The sequence below is a fragment of the Sander lucioperca genome, chromosome 1 (genome assembly GCF_008315115.2).
Source record: "Sander lucioperca isolate FBNREF2018 chromosome 1, SLUC_FBN_1.2, whole genome shotgun sequence".
Lineage (NCBI taxonomy): Eukaryota > Metazoa > Chordata > Actinopteri > Perciformes > Percidae > Sander > Sander lucioperca.
In genome coordinates, this window is record NC_050173.1 from 22634651 (window position 1) to 22653579 (window position 18929).

The 18929-nt window shown below is 42.0% G+C and overlaps 2 protein-coding genes across 5 annotated transcripts; both read left to right on the forward strand.

Moving 5' to 3' along the window:
* Positions 1–523: 523 nt before the first annotated feature.
* c1qtnf9 (C1q and TNF related 9) lies at positions 524–2630 on the forward strand. The gene is made up of 3 exons (XM_031282248.2): positions 524–1171; positions 1282–1344; positions 1573–2630. The coding sequence occupies exons 1-3, from the start codon at positions 985–987 to the stop codon at positions 2340–2342; spliced, it is 1020 nt and encodes a 339-aa protein (XP_031138108.1). The 5' UTR covers positions 524–984; the 3' UTR covers positions 2343–2630.
* A 753-nt stretch (positions 2631–3383) lies between these two features.
* spata13 (spermatogenesis associated 13) lies at positions 3384–18736 on the forward strand. Of its 4 annotated transcripts, none has more exons than XM_031282055.2 (13): positions 3384–3880; positions 9596–11164; positions 12918–13391; positions 13992–14136; positions 14338–14468; positions 14728–14907; positions 15486–15665; positions 15905–16084; positions 16197–16429; positions 17059–17188; positions 17324–17699; positions 17852–17926; positions 18051–18736. In XM_031282055.2, exons 1-13 carry the CDS (start codon positions 3872–3874, stop codon positions 18230–18232), a joined length of 3864 nt encoding a protein of 1287 aa, XP_031137915.1. In that variant the 5' UTR covers positions 3384–3871; the 3' UTR covers positions 18233–18736. The 4 variants fall into 4 exon arrangements, with proteins under 4 accessions (XP_031137915.1, XP_035856527.1, XP_035856530.1 ...); XM_036000634.1 differs by having other exon boundaries at positions 13992–14133; XM_036000637.1 differs by lacking the exons at positions 3384–3880; positions 9596–11164 and adding an exon at positions 12153–12401.
* The last annotated feature ends 193 nt before the right edge of the window (positions 18737–18929 follow it).

The following is an 18929-nucleotide window of genomic DNA, read 5'->3' on the forward strand; positions in this document are numbered from 1 at the left end:
AACAAAAGAGTCACCAAAACTGCTAAACAAATGTTTTTAAAACCCTATAATGTACTGTAGTTGTGGTTCTCTATTTCTTTTGTGTGGCTTTTACCCGCCTATGGAAACTCAGTAATCAAATGTCCAATCTAAACATGGTTAACATTAAAATCAGTCTAGCATATAACACGTAAAGGGCACTGTCATTAAGATAAGCAGTAACCTTTGTCTAAGAGGCATGCCTGTGAGGTTGGGCTTTGGGCCATAAAAGGTCACATTTTTATGTCAGTGATCCAGTTTATGGGGTCAATTGTTCCTGACTGTTGATATTTAATAAAGCACATATGAGAAAAGCAGGCATGAATTAATGTTTTAGTTTGATATTAGTATCCAGTGACTAAACAGAGCCCATTACGATGCTATCCTTTGAATCTTGGACAAAAAAAACCATACTGCTAATATTATTCTATAAGGCATCCATTCCTAATGCCATGTTTTTATTGCTCAATTAAAAATGAGATATTCTGCCATGCAGACAGCATGTGATCATTTGTTAAAATATCCTGTTTGCTTCACTGTATAGAAAGGCAGCACATGTGAAACTATGTGGCCTTCTGCATGTCTGGCCCTGACACACACTCTATGCTTATTATTAGCCTGAACTAAACTGGAGAAGCATGTAAAGGGGCACAAGTGATGTGTAACTGACAGACACAATAAGTAAGCCACAAACACAGTCGGACCAATGAAAGGACTGAGTTCACTCTTGTCCAAAGTTCTTGTACAGCATTTGTTTTCTTCGGTTGGTGTCTTGGTTGTCTTTTGTTCCACAGTGCTCCTATTGAGTAGGCCTGTTTGAAGACAATTTGATCTATTGCTGCGTGTTTGCATATGAGTAGGCATGTGGTTATGAGGCAAACTATGCACTGGCTTTAACTTCTTTTAGTCTAAAAGTTGTTAACATAGTTGGATATTAGTTTTTTTTAGACAGGTGCATCAGGTACAATGTTGCAGATGAGGCTTAGAGTCACTCTCCTGCTCCTTCTATTAGCGGTCAGGTGTGTAACACAGGAAGAAACCCAAATTAAAGGCTGTTTTTGTGGACACCCTGGAATACCAGGCGATCCTGGACACAATGGTACACCTGGCAGAGACGGCCGAGATGGACTCAGAGGTGACAAAGGTGATCAAGGTAAGCTTAGAAGAGAAGACTTCTCCTTTAGAACTTGACTATATGAATGTTTTCCAAAATGTCTCATTACAATTTATAATAACAATCATTTATAAATCACCCATTAAAAGGTCAAGTTGGCCCTATTGGACCAGCAGGCAATGATGGGCTTAAGGGAGACAAAGGAGAACTTGGTATGTATCTTCAGAATTAACTGCACCACTGTAAAATAAAAAAATCTGTAAAGTAACGTGTTGAAACAATCAATTATTACCAGCTTTATATACTTTATTTGCACAATGTATTCATATATTTGTTGTCCCTTGTCTGGCCTGTTAAAATATGTACTGTATGTAGGTCACTGAATAGTAAACACTGAGCCTAGTTTATGAGCGGGTTTATTGTGTGCGTGTCATCTACAGGTGCAGTTGGCTCAGCAGGGCTCAAAGGAAAACGTGGAGACAATGGAGAACGGGGGCCTCCTGGGAAAATGGGGCCACAAGGAGTCCAAGGGCCCATTGGCCTGAAAGGAAATAAGGGAGAGCTTGGGCTGCCTGGACCCCAAGGACCTAAAGGTGATTTGGGACCTCTTGGACCTGAGGGTCCGAAGGGGGAAATTGGTCTTCGGGGTGACAGAGGCATTCAGGGACCACTGGGACCCCCCGGCAGGCCAGGCCATAAGGGGGAAATTGGTTTTCCAGGTCAAAAAGGCAATATCGGTTATCGTGGTGACAAAGGGACCCAAGGAGCGAAAGGTGATATAGGTGAGAAGGGAGATGCACCTGTTATCCCTAAAAGTGCCTTCTCTGTGGGACTCACAGCACAAAGTAAACTCCCAGCAGCTAATGCACCGATCCGGTTTGACAAGATCATTTACAATGTACAGAATCACTACGATTCACAAACAGGAAGATTCACATGCTCCGTAGCAGGAGCCTATTTCTTCACCTACCACATCACTGTCTTCTCCAGAAATGTGAAGGTGGCTCTAGTGAAGAACGGTGCAAAGATCATCCACACCACGGATACCTACCAGAGCAGCGAGGATCAGGCAGCAGGGGGCGCTGTGCTGCACCTTGACGTGGGGGACAAGGTGTGGCTGCAGGTGGCTGGAGGAGAGCTGTTCAATGGGCTCTTTGCTGATGAAGATGACGACACTACCTTCTCTGGGTTCTTAATCTTTGGGGCTTAAATTAGGCATAATTTCTTTATAATTGCTGGAGAATGTTTCAGAATAGAAATCAGCCCGCCTCTAAACTTTAGTTGATTGTATAATGCATTGTGCAATGTAACTACTAGTACTCCACTACTGTACTTAAGTACAAATCCATTTTATGCTACTTTAATACTTCTACTCACATCATACTTCTTACTCCACTGGATTTATTTGACTACTGTGGTTACTTTGCTAATTAAGATTTTACATGTAAATCATATGGCAGGCTTATAAAATACAATTTATTGTTACAGATGAACAACCCAGAATATACAGTACTTCAAAACAGCTCCAAACAGTAAAATATAATATAGACAATACAGCACTCACAGGGGCAATTTCACTGCAGAGCTTTTCTTTTTGATACTTCAAGTAGGCTACATTTTGCTGAGAATATTTCCATTATTTTACTTTAGTACAATTTTAAATAGACTGTTGTATTACTTTAAATGTTCTCCCACATGTTAACATTGTGTGTGCATTATGTGGTTAAATCAATTAAATTAGCTTTCTTGCAGGATCTTGAGCATGTAATTCTGTTGACGTGAGAGCATCAGCCTGTAAATGAAAAAAAAACAACATTAAAAAGATGAAATAGAGGTGTGTGTCATTTTTGTCACAGGCAAAAATCAGTTTTGCTGTTTTCCATTCCATTATTCTGGTTGTTGTTTTAAAATTTCACTATGTAATCTTTCCTTTGGTATTTGGGGATGGGCATGTACAATAGAAATACCCGAGACATTACTTGTTTTGGCATGATACAATGACATGACACGAGGAAGACAGTGCAACACAAACTGGAAGGTCCAGTCTTTTTTTGTCTTCAAAGAGCCGCAGGAAGTGAAGAGCAGCATTCTTTTTTATTCTTCAATGAAGAGCGTTCCACCTTGGGCGTGGTTTCGGGGTCACGGACTCATCTACTTAATTATGATTGGCTGTCCATCGTATGGTCACGTTGTGGTCAACCAGTAACCTCGATCGTAACCTCTCGAAGCCCCGCCCCTTGGAAACACTGCAACAAGTGCATTAATGATGCTCGCTCTCTCAATGCTTCAAGAAAGACCTATTTGAACTGGACTCATCAGCGAAATGAGGAGCTTTTCTTGATTAACTTCGGAAGATATCGCATGACTCAGTATTTGTTTTGTGCACTTGAGTCACTTGACTACCATCAGGTTTTGCCGGTCGGTGAAAGCGAAATGAAAAACCGTAAAGCTTGCGCAATTTAGAAGTTTATCAGTGAGCTCGTTAGTTAGCTCGAGTTGCTAGCCCAGTGTGTTTAAGAAGTCAGCCAGCCATTTGTCTTAATATGTTGCGGGGTAACTAGTTAGCAGGGCCAGCGCAGTTGACGTGGTTTTTGTACCCGACATGTTTTTGCGAGAGTACGGCGAGTGCGAGGCAGCAAGTCGTTGGACCTCGGAGAAAGTACTTCACTATGGCTAAACAACAAAAACAGCTGCTCTGTTGATGTGAGGAAAAAGGTGAGGAGGACAACATCAGCGACTATGAGCAGGGTGAGCAAAAGTTTTAGTTTCTATTAACTGCGCAATGACTGCTAATTCAGTTTAATTCACAGCAAAAAAACAAGTGATAATATAATTCCTTTAAATTATCCATATTACTTGTGTAACGTTATCACATTACAGTTGCGGTGATTTTCCCTCTTCTGTTCTTATTTGAAATGGGAGCAGAGGGGGTTATTGTAGTGCATTACAGCCGTGGTTGTTATAGTGATGTGGGAGATGCCAGGCTGTGCAGGGAGTTGGTGAAGGAGGGGTTGGGGGGCACCTAACGTTACTACAAAGAGCTTTATGGCCAAAGAAAGTTAATTAATGCAGAAATAAATAAGCAGTTTGGCCCTGAGTTCTTTATGGGCTTAGAAAACTACTCAGTGTAATCCCCTTCCATAGCTCCTTGTTTTCAGATTCTGCTTCATTCTTAGCACTAACTTAGCTACACTAACTGTAGGAGTCTGCAGCCATCACAACAGGTTACTCACAATTAATTAGAATAGAATATATCTTTATTTTCCACCAGGGTGGAGATTTGTCTTGTTTTCATGGCTCCCCAGATGAGAATTTATACTAGAGGTAAACTGGTGTCTAGATCATTCAGTGTTAAATATTCACAGGTCACAGTCCTCTGCTTTATAGAACTTTCAGTATTACAATAGGACCAAACAACTGTAATAATATTTTACAATATGCTACCTTTTATTTCATACATGGTTGTAATTCTGTCACATGGGACACAACATTGAGCTTTGTGTTTGTAGTTAATGCAAATATTCTGCATTAGTTTACCTTCTTTTTGTACTTCAGTCCATAGACAAAGACAACAAAGACGTCACTTTAACCAGCCATTTTTAGTGCTGTGACTCAGTCAAAAAGGACATTTGCGCAGGGAAATACTGTGTGAACTATTTCAAGCTCACAAACCAATGTTTAAGATTGTCTCATATCCCTATATACTATTAGTAGATTTGTGCTCTTGAGAAGCTTTCTGTTTTCATGGTTTTTGAATGTTGATAGAGAAACCTTTTGGTTATTGTTGCATTGCTGTCAGGTTACACTGTTGACTATTGACAACGAGGCTCAGTGGTGTTTTGTCCTCTCTAAGCCTTGTACACTGTGTGGTGTTAGATTTCTGTCTTCATGACAGTCCACAGCAGATCGGGTGAGTAAGTGACTGCCTGTGTGAGAGTGCTGACACTCCCTGCTTTACCTGTACTTCCCACGGTCTATTAAAAGGGGAGTGGCGTCCCCCAATCTTCTTCGATCTGCCAGATCAAAAATGAGGAACTAGGTCATCAAAAATATGAGCCTTAACCCAGAAAACTGAACCGGCAGGATATGTGCTCACCTAATCCAGATGGGACATGTTGTCTATTTCAAAATCATGTGACCACAAAAGAGGTGACATATTTGTTATCGATAGTGTTTGTGGAATTTTAGCCTTTATCTCTTCATTTTCACTCTTAATATGTAAAATGCACATTGCCAAGTTGCCCCCTAGAGTCAATTCCTGGTGGGCTGTTTACAAGCTTTGGGTGTCACTCTCAGTCAGTGCTGAATAGCCTGGTTGTCACCCTGATTATGCTATCATGTGTAGATGAAACCAGTCCTGAACACAGACTGGTAAAGCTTTGCTAATCAGATTATTACTGGGATGGAAGAGAAATAGGCTGTACACACACAAACACACACACTCCCGCTCCCACTCACTGTTCTGAGTTTTCTAGCTGACGCTTTAATCTTTGCTAGGAAACAGACTGTAAGGTCAGATAACAAGCATCAAGGCTAAAAAGATGCTTTTACAACCACTATGTGAACTCATTCACTTGAAAGACAAAATTCAATGAACTTTTTTCTCTAGTACTGAACATATGTGCAGCCAGAACCCTAGTTGCGCACACTGATTTAATTAATCAGCCAATCTTTTCTCTAAAACATTATGGCGTGTTGTTTTAGGACAACATAGAGGTATGCCTTCCTCACAGCTTTCATTCCTCGAGACAAATAGACGACCAGTAAAGTGACAGCTTACAAAGGAATGGCGATGTTGCTCCGGGGTGCTTGTGTCTGTCTCGTACTTTCACTTAATACTCTGTCTGGTGGTTTTTCAATTTAATGCTTAGTTCATTTTGGTCGAATGAGTTTCATCCTAGCCTCAGGCAGGACATACTGCAGAGGTGAACTATGGGTAGGTAGGAGGTCACCTTATCTCTATGCATTTATGACTCCTTAGGTTAATGCCTGGGTTTTCTAGCCAAACAGGAAGGGAGGCAATGATTTAACTGCCTTCCTCCCTTCTCAGCTCTGTGCACGTATGCGTGTGAGTGCACATGCACATACATGAAAATGGGCCGTGCACTATGAGAAAGGATGCTGTGCATGTGTTTTTGGAGTGCATGCTTTTAGCCCTTGTATACATGTTTATGTATCTGGGTGAGTGTTCATTCTCATCTCTGGGAGTCTAATCTGAGGCTGGTTCCAGCTTGTGTTTGTTTGTGTGTGTGTGTGTGTGTGTGTGTGTGTGTGTGTGTGTGTGGGTGTGCTCTTAATTAACTCTGGACCAGGGCACCAGTGCGCCGCTCCCATCCACAGCCAAGCAGGAGGAAGCTGGAGAGCAGCAGTGATCCTGGTACACAGGCAGAGCAAAAGTAATATAGGAAAGTTCATAGTAAAAGTGATCTGCTTACAGACAGTAGAGCGTGCTATTAACTTATATGTAAGTAATATTTGTCAGGATGTTGCAACATGCATAGCTGTAGACATGGACGTATCATTTACATACATTTCAGAAAATATGGAGGAAAAGAAAATGATGCCAGAGCTTAGGTTTGAGATAAATGAACAAAATGAAAGAGGTTTTCAGAATAGTATACCCTATATATTTTATCTCTCAAAATAAAAAACGCTTTTCATCATTAAGAAAAGTGTGTGTGTCAGTGTTGAATTTGCTTTGTCAAATTGGTAGTTATGGATTGCCAGCAGACCTGCCGTTTGACCAGTAAATCAAATGCCATGCACATCAAAGCGAACATTGTCATTGAGGTTGATGTATTGAGTCTAGACTAGAAATGCAATAAGGCTTATAAATCCATCACCAGTTTTAAAGGGCATAGTTAAAAGTAACAGAAACAAACATGCTGTAGAGTTATTGGAGTAAAAAGCATATTGCATATAAGTTGAAGTCTTTGTTGTCTTTGTGAAACTCACCACCTGCGTCAGCTTGGTTTGGCCAAGTATTAGTAGATGCCAACTGGCCTGTGACAGTTGGCGCCAAGTTTAGGGAGAAGGCAGAAAGGTGTTGAAGGATAGCACAGTTGGTAGAATGGGCGATAGCACGACAAGAGTATTCAAAACAAAAACAAGCTACTCAAGCTGTAGAAATTCCATTCCTATCTCCAATCGTTCTGCTTGGAAAATAGATGGAAAAATTGTTCCTGTCTTTTTTTTCCTGTTGCTACTTAATATGATTCTTCCCGTGGCCAAGGAGGAGAAAGTACAAGAAGACAATTCAGCATAGCTTTGAAAGCAGCACATTGTTTGCAAGGAGTGTTTACTGTCTGTCAGCAGCGGTGCTTGGCAGCGGTGGCTCTGTGTTTACATAAGTGTTCGGCATGATGGAGAGAGCTGGTTGGAGTGACAGCAGATTCCACAGAGAGTTTGACTGAGAAAGCCCATCTGCTGCTGGACACGCATGAGGATGGGAGGTTTGGGAACGTTCCAGGATCCCTGCAACTCCCTGCATGTGTACATAGCAGACAGTGGAAGCAAAAAATGGCTTCAGTTTGTGTTGTGACAAAATCACAACATTTTTGTTGAATACCTAAATAAATATGACAATATATTGGGATTGACCTTTTTGTTGTTAGGAGACAGTTTTCTTGTAATAAATGTAAAACAATCAGCAGTCATGTCATCCCCCATTTAGCATTTATAATCAGTGTATAATTAATTAATGGTTTATAACACACTGTAATGTAGTTGTAATGTCTTTAAGTGTATATTGATGATGTAGTTTATCATCTGTATTTATCATTTATATCCTGCTTATAAATAATAAATTTGGGGGGGGGGGGGTTGTTGAAATAAAATAATCCATAAAAATGTTCCATTTTAACTGCAATTTAAAATATTCAAGCGGTTTGCTATATTATGTTATCCTATATTTATTCTGTAAGACTTCATATTTGCTTCACTTGATGCAGGGACATGGTGAATGAAAACTTGCATGTAAATTTGCAAGTAAAGCACAAATTGTTGTTTTAGAGATTTATTTATAGTTATGGAAAAGTATATGGGATGATATTTTATAGTCATTCATTCATACTATATTATTATTGTCAATATACTGTAGTCTCTATAGACGAGTAATTTTATAGTTAAGCTTTTGTTTTTATTTTAGATCTTTTGTAAGTCAGTTGGCAGCTTAGAAGTTAGAAGTTAGAAGTAGTTAGAAGTACTTTGATGTGTCATTTTGTGGCCTTTTGAACACACGTTTTGAATTCAGGCATAAAAGAAACCTGGAGAAAGGGTGACACAGAAGACATTTTGACATGTCAACGAAGGAAAAGCACGGCTGTAAATAATAAAATGAATGATGCCTGAATTCCATTTAGTTGCTTCAGTTTCAGGGTCCTGGTATTGTGCATGCTGACTCACTGTCAGTCATGTCATGGCTTACTGGGACACTTGAATAGTACAGAGCCGTTGTTAATGTTATTAGTAACACCTGTTCTTTTCTTACTATGACATGCTAAATGTACTCCGTGAAAAGGCCTATTTAGTATATATGTATTTCTCCAAATGATTTGTATATGCGACCGGAAGATGTCTGTTAAATAAGTTTGTGGTGTCTTGTAATGCCATATGGGATGGGCCAAGTGTTTAGCATGACACAGAAATAAAATAAAACTAAGTATGAATCCTATATAGGCAAACACTGAGGACTCTATGTTCACTAATTTGAAGACCACACAACCCTCCCCTCACTGTCACTTTATCTTCTACGTAATCTGAAGAAAACTGGGCAATTTATTGCATTAATCACAATGGATTAGCAAGTTTCATTGCTTAGTCACGCTCACAAAGCCCCACTTCAAAGGCTCAGCTGCATTTACCGCTGCCCTGAAACACACACACACACACACACACACACACACACACACACACACACACACACACACACAGCTTAGAACACAGAGCTGAACTTAGCACAACACCACCCCGACCTGGGCCTCAGCTCTCTATGGACATTGAAATACAGCACCAAGGACAAATGCATGTAGTGTTCTCAGCGAAAGATGTTTTACTCCTCTGGATCCTTGCACACTGAGGGATGCGTCTTTCTGTTGATCTGTGTCTCTCCCTTTCTTCTCTCTGTTCCTCCTCTCTTAACACAGAGGACACTGTACTGTAAACACATAATAGTGCATTCTCATACTCCCATCCCTTTAGGCATACTGTATGTCCTTTTCATGCTGTTCTTCTCAGGATTTAAATTTCCCAGCCTTCCCTAAAACATTCTTACTGTAAAAAAAATCTTTTATTTTATTCAGTTCATTTTTAAAAACAAATACATATTTCTCTTTCAGTTATCTGGAGTTGTCGTATCTGCTTTTATCTGATCAATTTAATTTCTACATAGTAACCTTTGAATAGGACCTTTCATTCTTCTATAATGCAAAGATTTCTGAAATGAATCTCTGTTTGGTTTTGCAGGCAGAACAACAGGACAGAGTCTTGTCCACAAGCGAAGACTCTCTCCCGTGCCTCCACCACTGTAAAGCTGACCCGCTGATCCGAAGCCGACCCCTCAGTGATATATACCCATTCCACAGTCATGCTGACAGAAGTGCAGTCCCATGTCTGCTGTCTGGTTGTGTCGCCCAAGTACAGCCGATGACCGCAGGTCCAGACGAAAACAGATTAAATGGCATCAACTCCTCTGCCTGGACCAACCCTGTTATAGGTCAACCTGAGGGAAAGCCTTACTCCTCAAGAATTATGAAGCTTTTTTCTAACTCGAGGAAGGGCCCTGTCCCTGCTCACAGTCCAACCACTGACAGTACCACCTCAACCCACAGCAGCGACAGCAACAGCGTCCCTCAGTCCTGGTCAGGACTTTCAGGACTGGGTGTTGTGGACTCCTTCAAAAAGCTCCGCTCCTCTGTGCTCCAGGGTATACAGAGTAGAGGGGCAGTCACCCACGATGGAGAACATGACCCATCAGATCAGGAAATGACTAATGGCACTGGTGTGGCCAACATTGACCCTGGTCTAGATGATGCAGCAAATCATTTACATTTTGCAGAAGGATATAGTGTGTCTAATGGAAATTTTGCTGGCCAAAAGTTGGCTGTGATAAGCCGATGTGGATCAGATATTGAGGACTACGATGATGAGGAAACTGATGAAGGAGATGGGCTCACGCGGAACACACGATTGTCAAGGAGTATTAGGAGAGCGTACGGAGCAGGACGCATCTCTTTACTCGACACAGGGAACAGGAGACTAGCAGGAAGGAGCACAAATGAAGCTACGGACAGTCAGAAACCAGATCAGACATCCAGGGTCAATGTCCAAACAAAGAACATGAATGACAACACAAATGTGAAGGTGTTGAGCAGACTGAGCAAAAGTGCAGAAAATCTTCATATATTTAAGGCCCCTTTTAAACGCAAAGCCCAATTTCCAGGACCTCCTTCGCTTCAGGAGGAACCCAAGAGGACTAGCACGTCAAGCGAGACACCAAACATCCAGAGGACAGCCAGCGCCTCCTCAGTGGACCTCCGGGACCATGCTGTTAGCCGCAGGAAGAGCCCTGTGATGACCAAGGGGCCGATGCTAAAGCTAGTAGGCAGCATGACTGACCTGACTGTCCGACGCAGGCGAAGTCCCTCCCCCAGCCCCAGCTCTCCATCACCCTTGTCACCCCTGACCCGTCTCCATGACGACTACTCCCGCCGTGTGCCTTGCCTAACAACCAGTGAGCGACAGCGCCGGCCTTCGCCTGTCAGAGCCCGGGTCATGTCTGTCGAGCACACCCCTCTGGTTCATCTACAGCCTGAATCCGATGCCAGCCCACAGCAGCACCAGGTCCTTATCAGCCAGGTTTCTATGGAGCCCCCAGAGGGAACAGAGCAGACTTCACCTGCTCATTATGAATTACTGACTGTGGCCACAACAAGTAGCTATAAACAGACAGCAGAATGTGATTCATCTCCTCTCTGCCAGAAAGAACATTCCCAACAACAACAAGAGACTGAGGTCAACATGCTACCAAACGAGGTAAGAGAGGAAAATCATGTGTGTAAAAGGTCTGATGTGAATAATTAAATTGTCTTGGCACATACTGTATATAGTAATGATATATAGTAATGTTTCTATTAGCAGTCAGTATTGCTCTACCTATTTCTCCTTGCTTATTAGCACAGAAGATGCAGATATTCTGACACAATGCAGGACATGTGTAAAACACTAACGAAGACATCAGCTAGGGTACTATCTTTTGTGCAACTTGTCTCTTTGATTACAGAGCTTTTCACTGCTTACATATATATGATGTGCTGCAGCTGAAAGAGAACAAAGCTGCAAAATGTTTCGCACTATCACACATGAGCAGCACCTTTATCATTGACCTCGGAACATGGGATTGGAAATCATTAGATTACAGGCTCTCTGTAAACTTTCAGAGCGGAAGGAAGTACTGAAATCTATCTATAATCTAGAACAGCATGATCATTAATGGATTCCAATCTTCCAGTTGAATGGCATTGACCCTTAGTCTTAGGAAATAAAGCATCACACCTCTAAGAAGTGATCTTTGAACCTGGTATGATTCTAACCCACTGAGATAAGTTCTCATGTTAACGTGATGCTTGTCAGTATTGTGCTTGTATGATTAAAAAAAGGAGCTCTGTGTGTGTGTCCAAAGTCCCCTTCAGTGTCAAATAAATAATGACGTAGGCATAAGTTGTTCTTCACTGTCCTTTTTCCTGTCAGTTGTGTATGAATTACTGACTTCTGCTGCAGCAGGGTCACATGCTGAAGCCAGCTGTTCTGTGCTACCAGGCACACTGAAGAGGCAGAGTTAATGATTAGGCTTTGTTTATGATTAGTGGCTCTTGCGCAAAACCACTCCATAGTCCTGTTGCTATGAGTGAGCACAGCCCCCGCCTCACGTCTCCCCTTTCCCTCTAGCTGAAGTACAGTAGATCAAAGTCCAGCACCGAGGACACTGGGCCTTGGACAGCTAGCAGCACCACCAGGTAGACAGGTCCATAAAAACTGTTATAGTGATGTGTTTTAGTCTAAGAGTAGGATTTTTTGCCTTTTAAAGATGATGCGGAACAATCTGATTTGTTTACTTTAAAAATCAAGTGGCTTTTAGTAGCCTCAAAAAAATAATTAGGTCTTGGGGACACATGTCAGTCTGTGTTTGATTGGTTTCACAATGGTGCTAGTCCATTGTGTGCCTCTCCAGTGTATATGCCGGGGACCAGACCCAGATCGAGAGAACCAAGAGGTGAGGTTTGATTGCTGGCTGAGTAAGAAAGACTTAGACCAACAATTTCCAAATGTGTAACCATTAGCCAATATTTGACCGTGGGTATACAATACCTGCTGACATACATACAGAATGATAACATTTTATTGTGGAATATTTGTGGAATTTCTGTTGCAGTTCTTGTTTGAACTTGATAAGCATAGCGGTTTATTGTGTTCAATATGTGGAGCCAATCACTGTGTGAACTTGAATACTTTCACATGATAATAAAGTTTCTCACGAGAATCCTGATAAAGGTCATTGAAATAGTTTCCCATTGATTCTTGTGGGTTCTGTATTGAGATCCAACCAAGACAGTTGCTTCAAGTTGGAACTTTTGAGACTGGCAGTACAATTTTGGTCTGTTTCTGATTAACAGATGTTCTTCCCAGCAGACATTATGTTCTACATATTTGTGCTTTGCTTATCATTGAACAGGAGAAAATGAATATCATCAACCTTATTGAGTTTTAAATTTGAGTTTTTGATCCCTAGGCAACATCAGACCAACAAGGTCCAGAAGCACTCCTCCAAACAGAGGAAGTCTCTCCAACAACCAGCAACACCCCTCTTATCTCTTCAACATGCCTTTCGGAGTCACCCACATCGCCCACCTCACCCACATCGCACACATCACCCACAGATGCATCCACGGAAATAGCCTCCATCAAGCCCAGACGAAGGAGTGGGCGCCCAAGACCTCGGCCCATCTCTGACTACGGGCAGCTCATTTCCAGGAAGCACTCCATTCCTGAGGAAGTGGCCGTAGTGCATGCTGAAGAAAGGACAGCAAATACATCATTGACTAAAGACTGCAGTGGAAATGACTCATGTGGGAATGGAGATATCCCTGAGAACTGCAGCATAAACAGAGACGTTCAAGGCATGAGGCAGCGTCCAATATCAGTGATAGGAGCTGTGGATCTGTTCTCTTCTGATGCTGAGGAGAAGGACGACCGCCTTCCTTCTGTAAGCCTTTACAATTTAAACCTACTAGAAGTGAAAAGGCTAAGATGAATTCCCATCTGGTGTATATAAACTGGAAATATGGTTGTATACATTTTGTTTCAATCAGTAATGAGGAATCATGGTTGGCTTCAGGCTAATATATTTGCTAATAAAAGAGTCCAAATAATGAAATTTGCAGTTATAACTATATTTGAACTATGCCTATCCTCCAAATTGTTAGGGAAGAAAACAATATTTTTCCTGCCAATACTAGCCATGTGAGTGGTGGTTTATACATAAGGCTGACTGTTTTTGTTTTACAGAGTTTCACTGAAAAAAACATTTTTTCAAACACTATTTTAACTGTACAAACAAAGATAAGTAGCCAGGGCGTCCCCTTCGCTCAGGACCTTAAATACACCCACCATGAACCATGAGTCAGTCGTTTTCTTTTGTACTACTGTCTACTGAAATCCAAAATAATTGATCTTGGTTATGAATGTTATCTGTCATGAAGTCGCTGACTTTATTTCTATGTGACATAGTCACCAGGTAGGTAGTGAAAGCCTGAGAATGTGAGTTCTTCCTAAATCCAGGATGTTTCTTGTCTCTTCTCTGCAGCCCCTGTCGCGGCCGCCCATCCCCTCCCACCAGGTTCCCCCCTACAGAGCAGTGTCTGCCAGGTTTCGCCCCTCCACCCTCTCCCAGAGCACTCCCATCGGACTGGACCGTGTTGGACGCCGTAAGCTCCACAGAGTGCTGAGTGGTGAGAACTGGCGTTGTTGTTGATCACAAATTTTAGTCTGTGGGAAAGCTGACTCTGGGAATGTCAATAAGCATGTTGAAGGAAAATGTTGGTGTGGAGCCAGGTGTGGGTGTGCCTGCATCTGCGGCTTGTTTCTGAATTATTTAGTCAGAATGTTCTCAGCTCCATACATTGTTTTTAACCTCGGTATATGTGTTGCAGATGGTGTGTCTGAGTGCCTGGCGACACTTGATGACAGCGTGAGTGAGGAGGAGGAGGAGGGCAGCTTTGATGAGCTCACTGATTTCACCACCTACCTCCAGCCAGGGGTGGAGCTCTCTGTGCTCAACGAGGTAAGGCTGCGGAGGGAAACTTGTCATGTTGCAACACTCAAACATCTTCTCCAAAGATGTCTTTTGAATTTACAATTAAACATTTATCTTGTTGCATGCGTGCCTTGTGAACAGCCATGTGAAAATGTGTGTTTTCAAGATGTTTGGCAGAACAGACAACCACTGCAGTATCTATAAGTCTAAACATAATCTTACGTGTTAGACATGGGCTTAGCATGCATGTAATTGTATCTTTATCTTATCTGTGTGTGCTACTCAGTGGATAAGCTCCGGCCACACAGTGTATGCTGAGGCTCTCTGGGACCATGTGACCATGGAGGAGCAGGAGCTGGCCTTCAAGGCGGGAGATGTTATCCGTGTCCTGGAAGCCTCGCATAAGGACTGGTGGTGGGGCAGGGGGGCTGACAAGGAGTCCTGGTTCCCTTCCAGCTTTGTGAGGGTAAGTGGACTTCCTGACCTATGTGTCTAACGCATGTTTGCTCTCCAGCAGCACAAAAAAAGACCCGTAAACTGGCTTAGGTCCAAATAAACCTCATCAGCCCTCTTAAAAGTGTGTGTGGAAGGGTTCAAACCTCAGAGGTTCAGCTGGTTTCTGTGGTTACCAGAGCTGATTGACAGTTAAGTCTTAATTAGACAGGCTGTGGTAACCATAGTGAGGTTATTTGATTGGCAGATGGCCGTCTGCTGTGTAATTGCTTGGCGCTGAACCAATGTTGCCGAACAAGAGCTGGTTAAACTTGCACGTTGTTACCATAGTAATGTGGAGTTTTTGTAGTCTAAGTAGTTATTGTTCTCCTTTTTGTAATAACGTTTATGTCACTTATGAGCTTAAAAAATCTTATTTGATTTTATTGAACACATAATATGTTCATAGGGCCATATTCGTTTTATTTGTTTATAGTGTGGGGACTGGGGGGGGGGGATATTTGGATTTGAAGTTAGCGTTGAGGAAACACACTTATTTATGATTTGATTGCTGCTTATGAGGACCCATTCTGTGTGGTGGCTGTGTTTTAGGTGCGAGTGAACCAGGAGGGCTCGAGTGCAGAAAGTGTGGAGAGTGTAGCGGACCAGGAAGATCCAACTCCCAGGGACACACACAGCGCTCAGCACAAGGAGCAGATGAGAACCAATGTGGTTCAGGAAATCATGAATACTGAACGCATCTACATCAAGCACCTAAAAGACATCTGTGAGGTACGGGCCTTAATATTTACATCTAAGGGTGCTGCTTCTAATCAAGATGTAATTCACAGCTCGCAAGCATTCATACATTCTAATGAATGTCAACTTTTTGTAATAAAATATTTAGAATAAGCTACATTTGTATTTCAGAAATTACTAAACGGTTTAGCACCTCCTGTTGGCTAGTGTTTGAACTGTTTTCATACCTTCTGTTAGTGTAGTCAGCATACTGGTTTTGTGTTACTTTTTAGGGTTACATCCGTCAGTGCCGTAAACACCCGGACATGTTCACTGAGCTGCAGTTGAAGACCATCTTCAGCAACATAGAGGACATCTACAGGTTTCAGAGGCAGTTTATCAGAGACCTGGAGAAGAAGTACAACAAAGACCAACCACATCTCAGTGAAATAGGCTCTTGTTTTCTCTTGCAGGTAGCGGCCACACACAAAACCGTCCCCAATTGACTTAATCACTGTGTAACTCATTTATTTACCTGATTCAGTTGTTCTAAATTTTCATAGAATGTTTCTCTTTTTTAATAAGGGAGAGGGCTTCTCTATCTACTCAGACTACTGTAACACTCATCCAGCAGCCTGTGCTGAGCTGCAGCGCCTCATGAAGTCGGGCAAATATAAGCATTTCTTTGAGGCCTGCCGGCTCCTCCAGCAGATGATCGACATTTCCATTGCAGGATTCTTGCTCACGCCCGTCCAGAAGATCTGTAAATACCCCCTGCAGCTGGGTGAACTGCTTAAGTACACCCCCAAAGACCACAGGTACTCCTCTGGAAATTCATAACTTTACTATTTATACTACTCTTTTCCTCTTTGCGCTTATTGTACATTTTGAGAATCTTTATATAACTTCTCTCATACACACTCTGGTGCAGGCATGCAAAGATAGCAGCTTTACTGCACTCCAGCCTACATTATTATTTTTCAACCACCCCGCATTAACATATAAAATATGTGTTGACACTGTTGGTCACTTCTGGACCCAACGATGCTTGTCGCTTTGGATACATTAAAATCTACAACAACCACATCTTATACCAGTTAATCACATAATGTAGATACCTTGACTCAATGAAGCTGTTGTCTGTGTAGCATTACTTTATCTTGGCTGTACAATGAAAGCTATAAGCAAATGGCTGCAATGCTACTTACAGTGTGTATATAGCCTAGCATCAACAAACATTAACCAATTTAAAAACTGTCAATGGTCCATTCATTAGTTCACCTTCAAATAAATAATTCATGGTGGTCCCAATGGTTTGATTACTTATTTTTCACGATTGAGATTGAAGTAGTGTGTTACTATAAATGGAAATGTGCTTCAATCCAATCAATTTTATGGTTAAGGCGGCAGACACTATGCTTATTGTTCCTTTGCTGATTTATTGCAGTGACTACAGCGGAGTGAGCAAAGCGTATGAGGCTATGAAGAATGTGGCCAGTCTGATAAATGAGAGGAAGAGACGGCAGGAGAGTGTCGACACCATCGCTCACTGGCAGGTGGCAATTCTACACTGGGAGGTGATGATGACTAATCAATATTCTTCAAATTTGTTCTCTGGTTATTCATTAAAAGTAGCCTATGTGATTTACCAACATTCTGTAAAGAATATTGTATACATCTTGACTTTGTATCTATGTAATTGGTTGTTGCAGGGGCCTGATGTGCTGGAGCGCAGCTCAGAGCTGATCCACTCTGGTGAGCTGACTCGAGTCGTCCGACAAGGCAAAATGCAACAGCGCAGCTTCTTCCTGTTTGACCATCAGTTGGTCTTCTGTAAAAAAGACATCCTGCGCAGAGACCTGCTCCACTACCGTGGACAGCTGGATATGGACCAGACCGAGGTGGTGGACGTGCCCGACGGGCGGGACCTAGACCTGGGCCTGACCCTGAGGAATGCTCTGCGCCTACGCAACGCATCCACTCTGGAGTTTATGTGTGTGCTGTGCTGCAGGAAGGCCGAGGACAAGCAGAGGTGGTTACAGGCCTTTGCCAAGGAGAGATGCAGAGTCAAGGAAGACCAAGAGATGGGTGAGTCGTGCAGAATTCCTTTCTTTCATGACGCAAAACTGATACTGTGGGTAGATGTCAAATGAAAGATGAACAGGGTAAAAAGATTGTTGGAAGAAGGGGGTGGTTGGAAATGTTTTGACCGGAGGGTGTATTTGTGTGTTTCTTGGCAGGAATGGAGATCAGTGAAGAGCAAAGAAGACAGGCCATTGTTAATGCCAGAAGAGCCAAACAGAAGAAGAGCAAAAGTAAGGAAATATTTTGCTTAATGCCGTTTAGCCTCTTCATTTACATTTTTTATCAACTTTTTTATTCTTATTTTGATTTTCATTCATAATTTTGTTTTTTTTGTTTTTCCTGTTCACCTTTTAGCCATTGGTTACTCTGCTTCTGTCCCCCCACACCACCAAAACCTTCACCCCCTTCACCAGCGTCACATCACCATTCCAACCAGCGTGCCTCAGCAGCAGGTCTTCTCACTGGCCGAGCCCCCAAAACGAAAGCCTTATCACCTGTTGTACAGCATCACCCGCAACGCCTTCTTCAGAAAATGAGGCTTTGCTCCCTCATCTTTTTTCTCCCTGTGCATGCATAGAGCCACCCAAACTGTCCTGAAGAGTCAAAGAACACTTTTTTCCTGTATTTTTCTGCCTTTGAATGTACTGTCAAGTTCTGTTTTTGTGCCTCATGTGTCTTTCTCTTTGTGTTTGTTTTTGTTGCATCCTGAAGTCCAGTGCCTACAATTTGGAAGGGGCATGACAAAAGTGTTAAAATACTGACTGTCCATTTTGTTGGTGTGTTAAAGATGCTGCTCACTTAAGAGACTCCCACCCCTTTTGTCTTTTTAATTCCAACTGAAATATATTTTTTTAAATGTTAATTATTACAACAATGTATATTCTGCTTTTACGTTGACATACATGGTTTTAGTTTATTCCACAGAGGCTGGCATTTTTTGCTGCGAGTCTGTCAACTCTGAGCACAAAACAGCCAGAGAATAAATTAACTGACACAGTCACCTACCTTAACACTGTAAATAAAACTCTTGTACAAACATACCTAACAAGATTGTTGTCACTTTAAGATAATTGTGTTTGCTTATCCAGTTGTTTGTTTGTTTTTTTTAGAGTTTTTTTTAGTTTGTGGCTGTTGAATATTGGTTTATGTAAATTCGATGGCTGCGATAGAAGCTAATGAATGAAATATTAGCTGTGGGACTGGAGGAGGTATGTTGCCATCAGCGAGCTCCCT

Excerpts from the sequence above, each read along its gene's own strand:
- c1qtnf9 (XM_031282248.2), top strand. The coding sequence starts at position 985 with ATGTTGCAGATGAGGCTTAGAGTCACTCTCCTGCTCCTTCTATTAGCG. Across the intron at positions 1,172-1,281 it reads AGGTGACAAAGGTGATCAAG|GTCAAGTTGGCCCTATTGGA; the intron begins GTAAGCTTAGAA and ends ACCCATTAAAAG. Across the intron at positions 1,345-1,572 it reads GGGAGACAAAGGAGAACTTG|GTGCAGTTGGCTCAGCAGGG; the intron begins GTATGTATCTTC and ends TGTCATCTACAG.
- spata13 (XM_031282055.2), top strand. Across the intron at positions 14,469-14,727 it reads AGCTCTCTGTGCTCAACGAG|TGGATAAGCTCCGGCCACAC; the intron begins GTAAGGCTGCGG and ends TGTGCTACTCAG. Across the intron at positions 16,085-16,196 it reads GCTCTTGTTTTCTCTTGCAG|GGAGAGGGCTTCTCTATCTA; the intron begins GTAGCGGCCACA and ends TTTTTTAATAAG.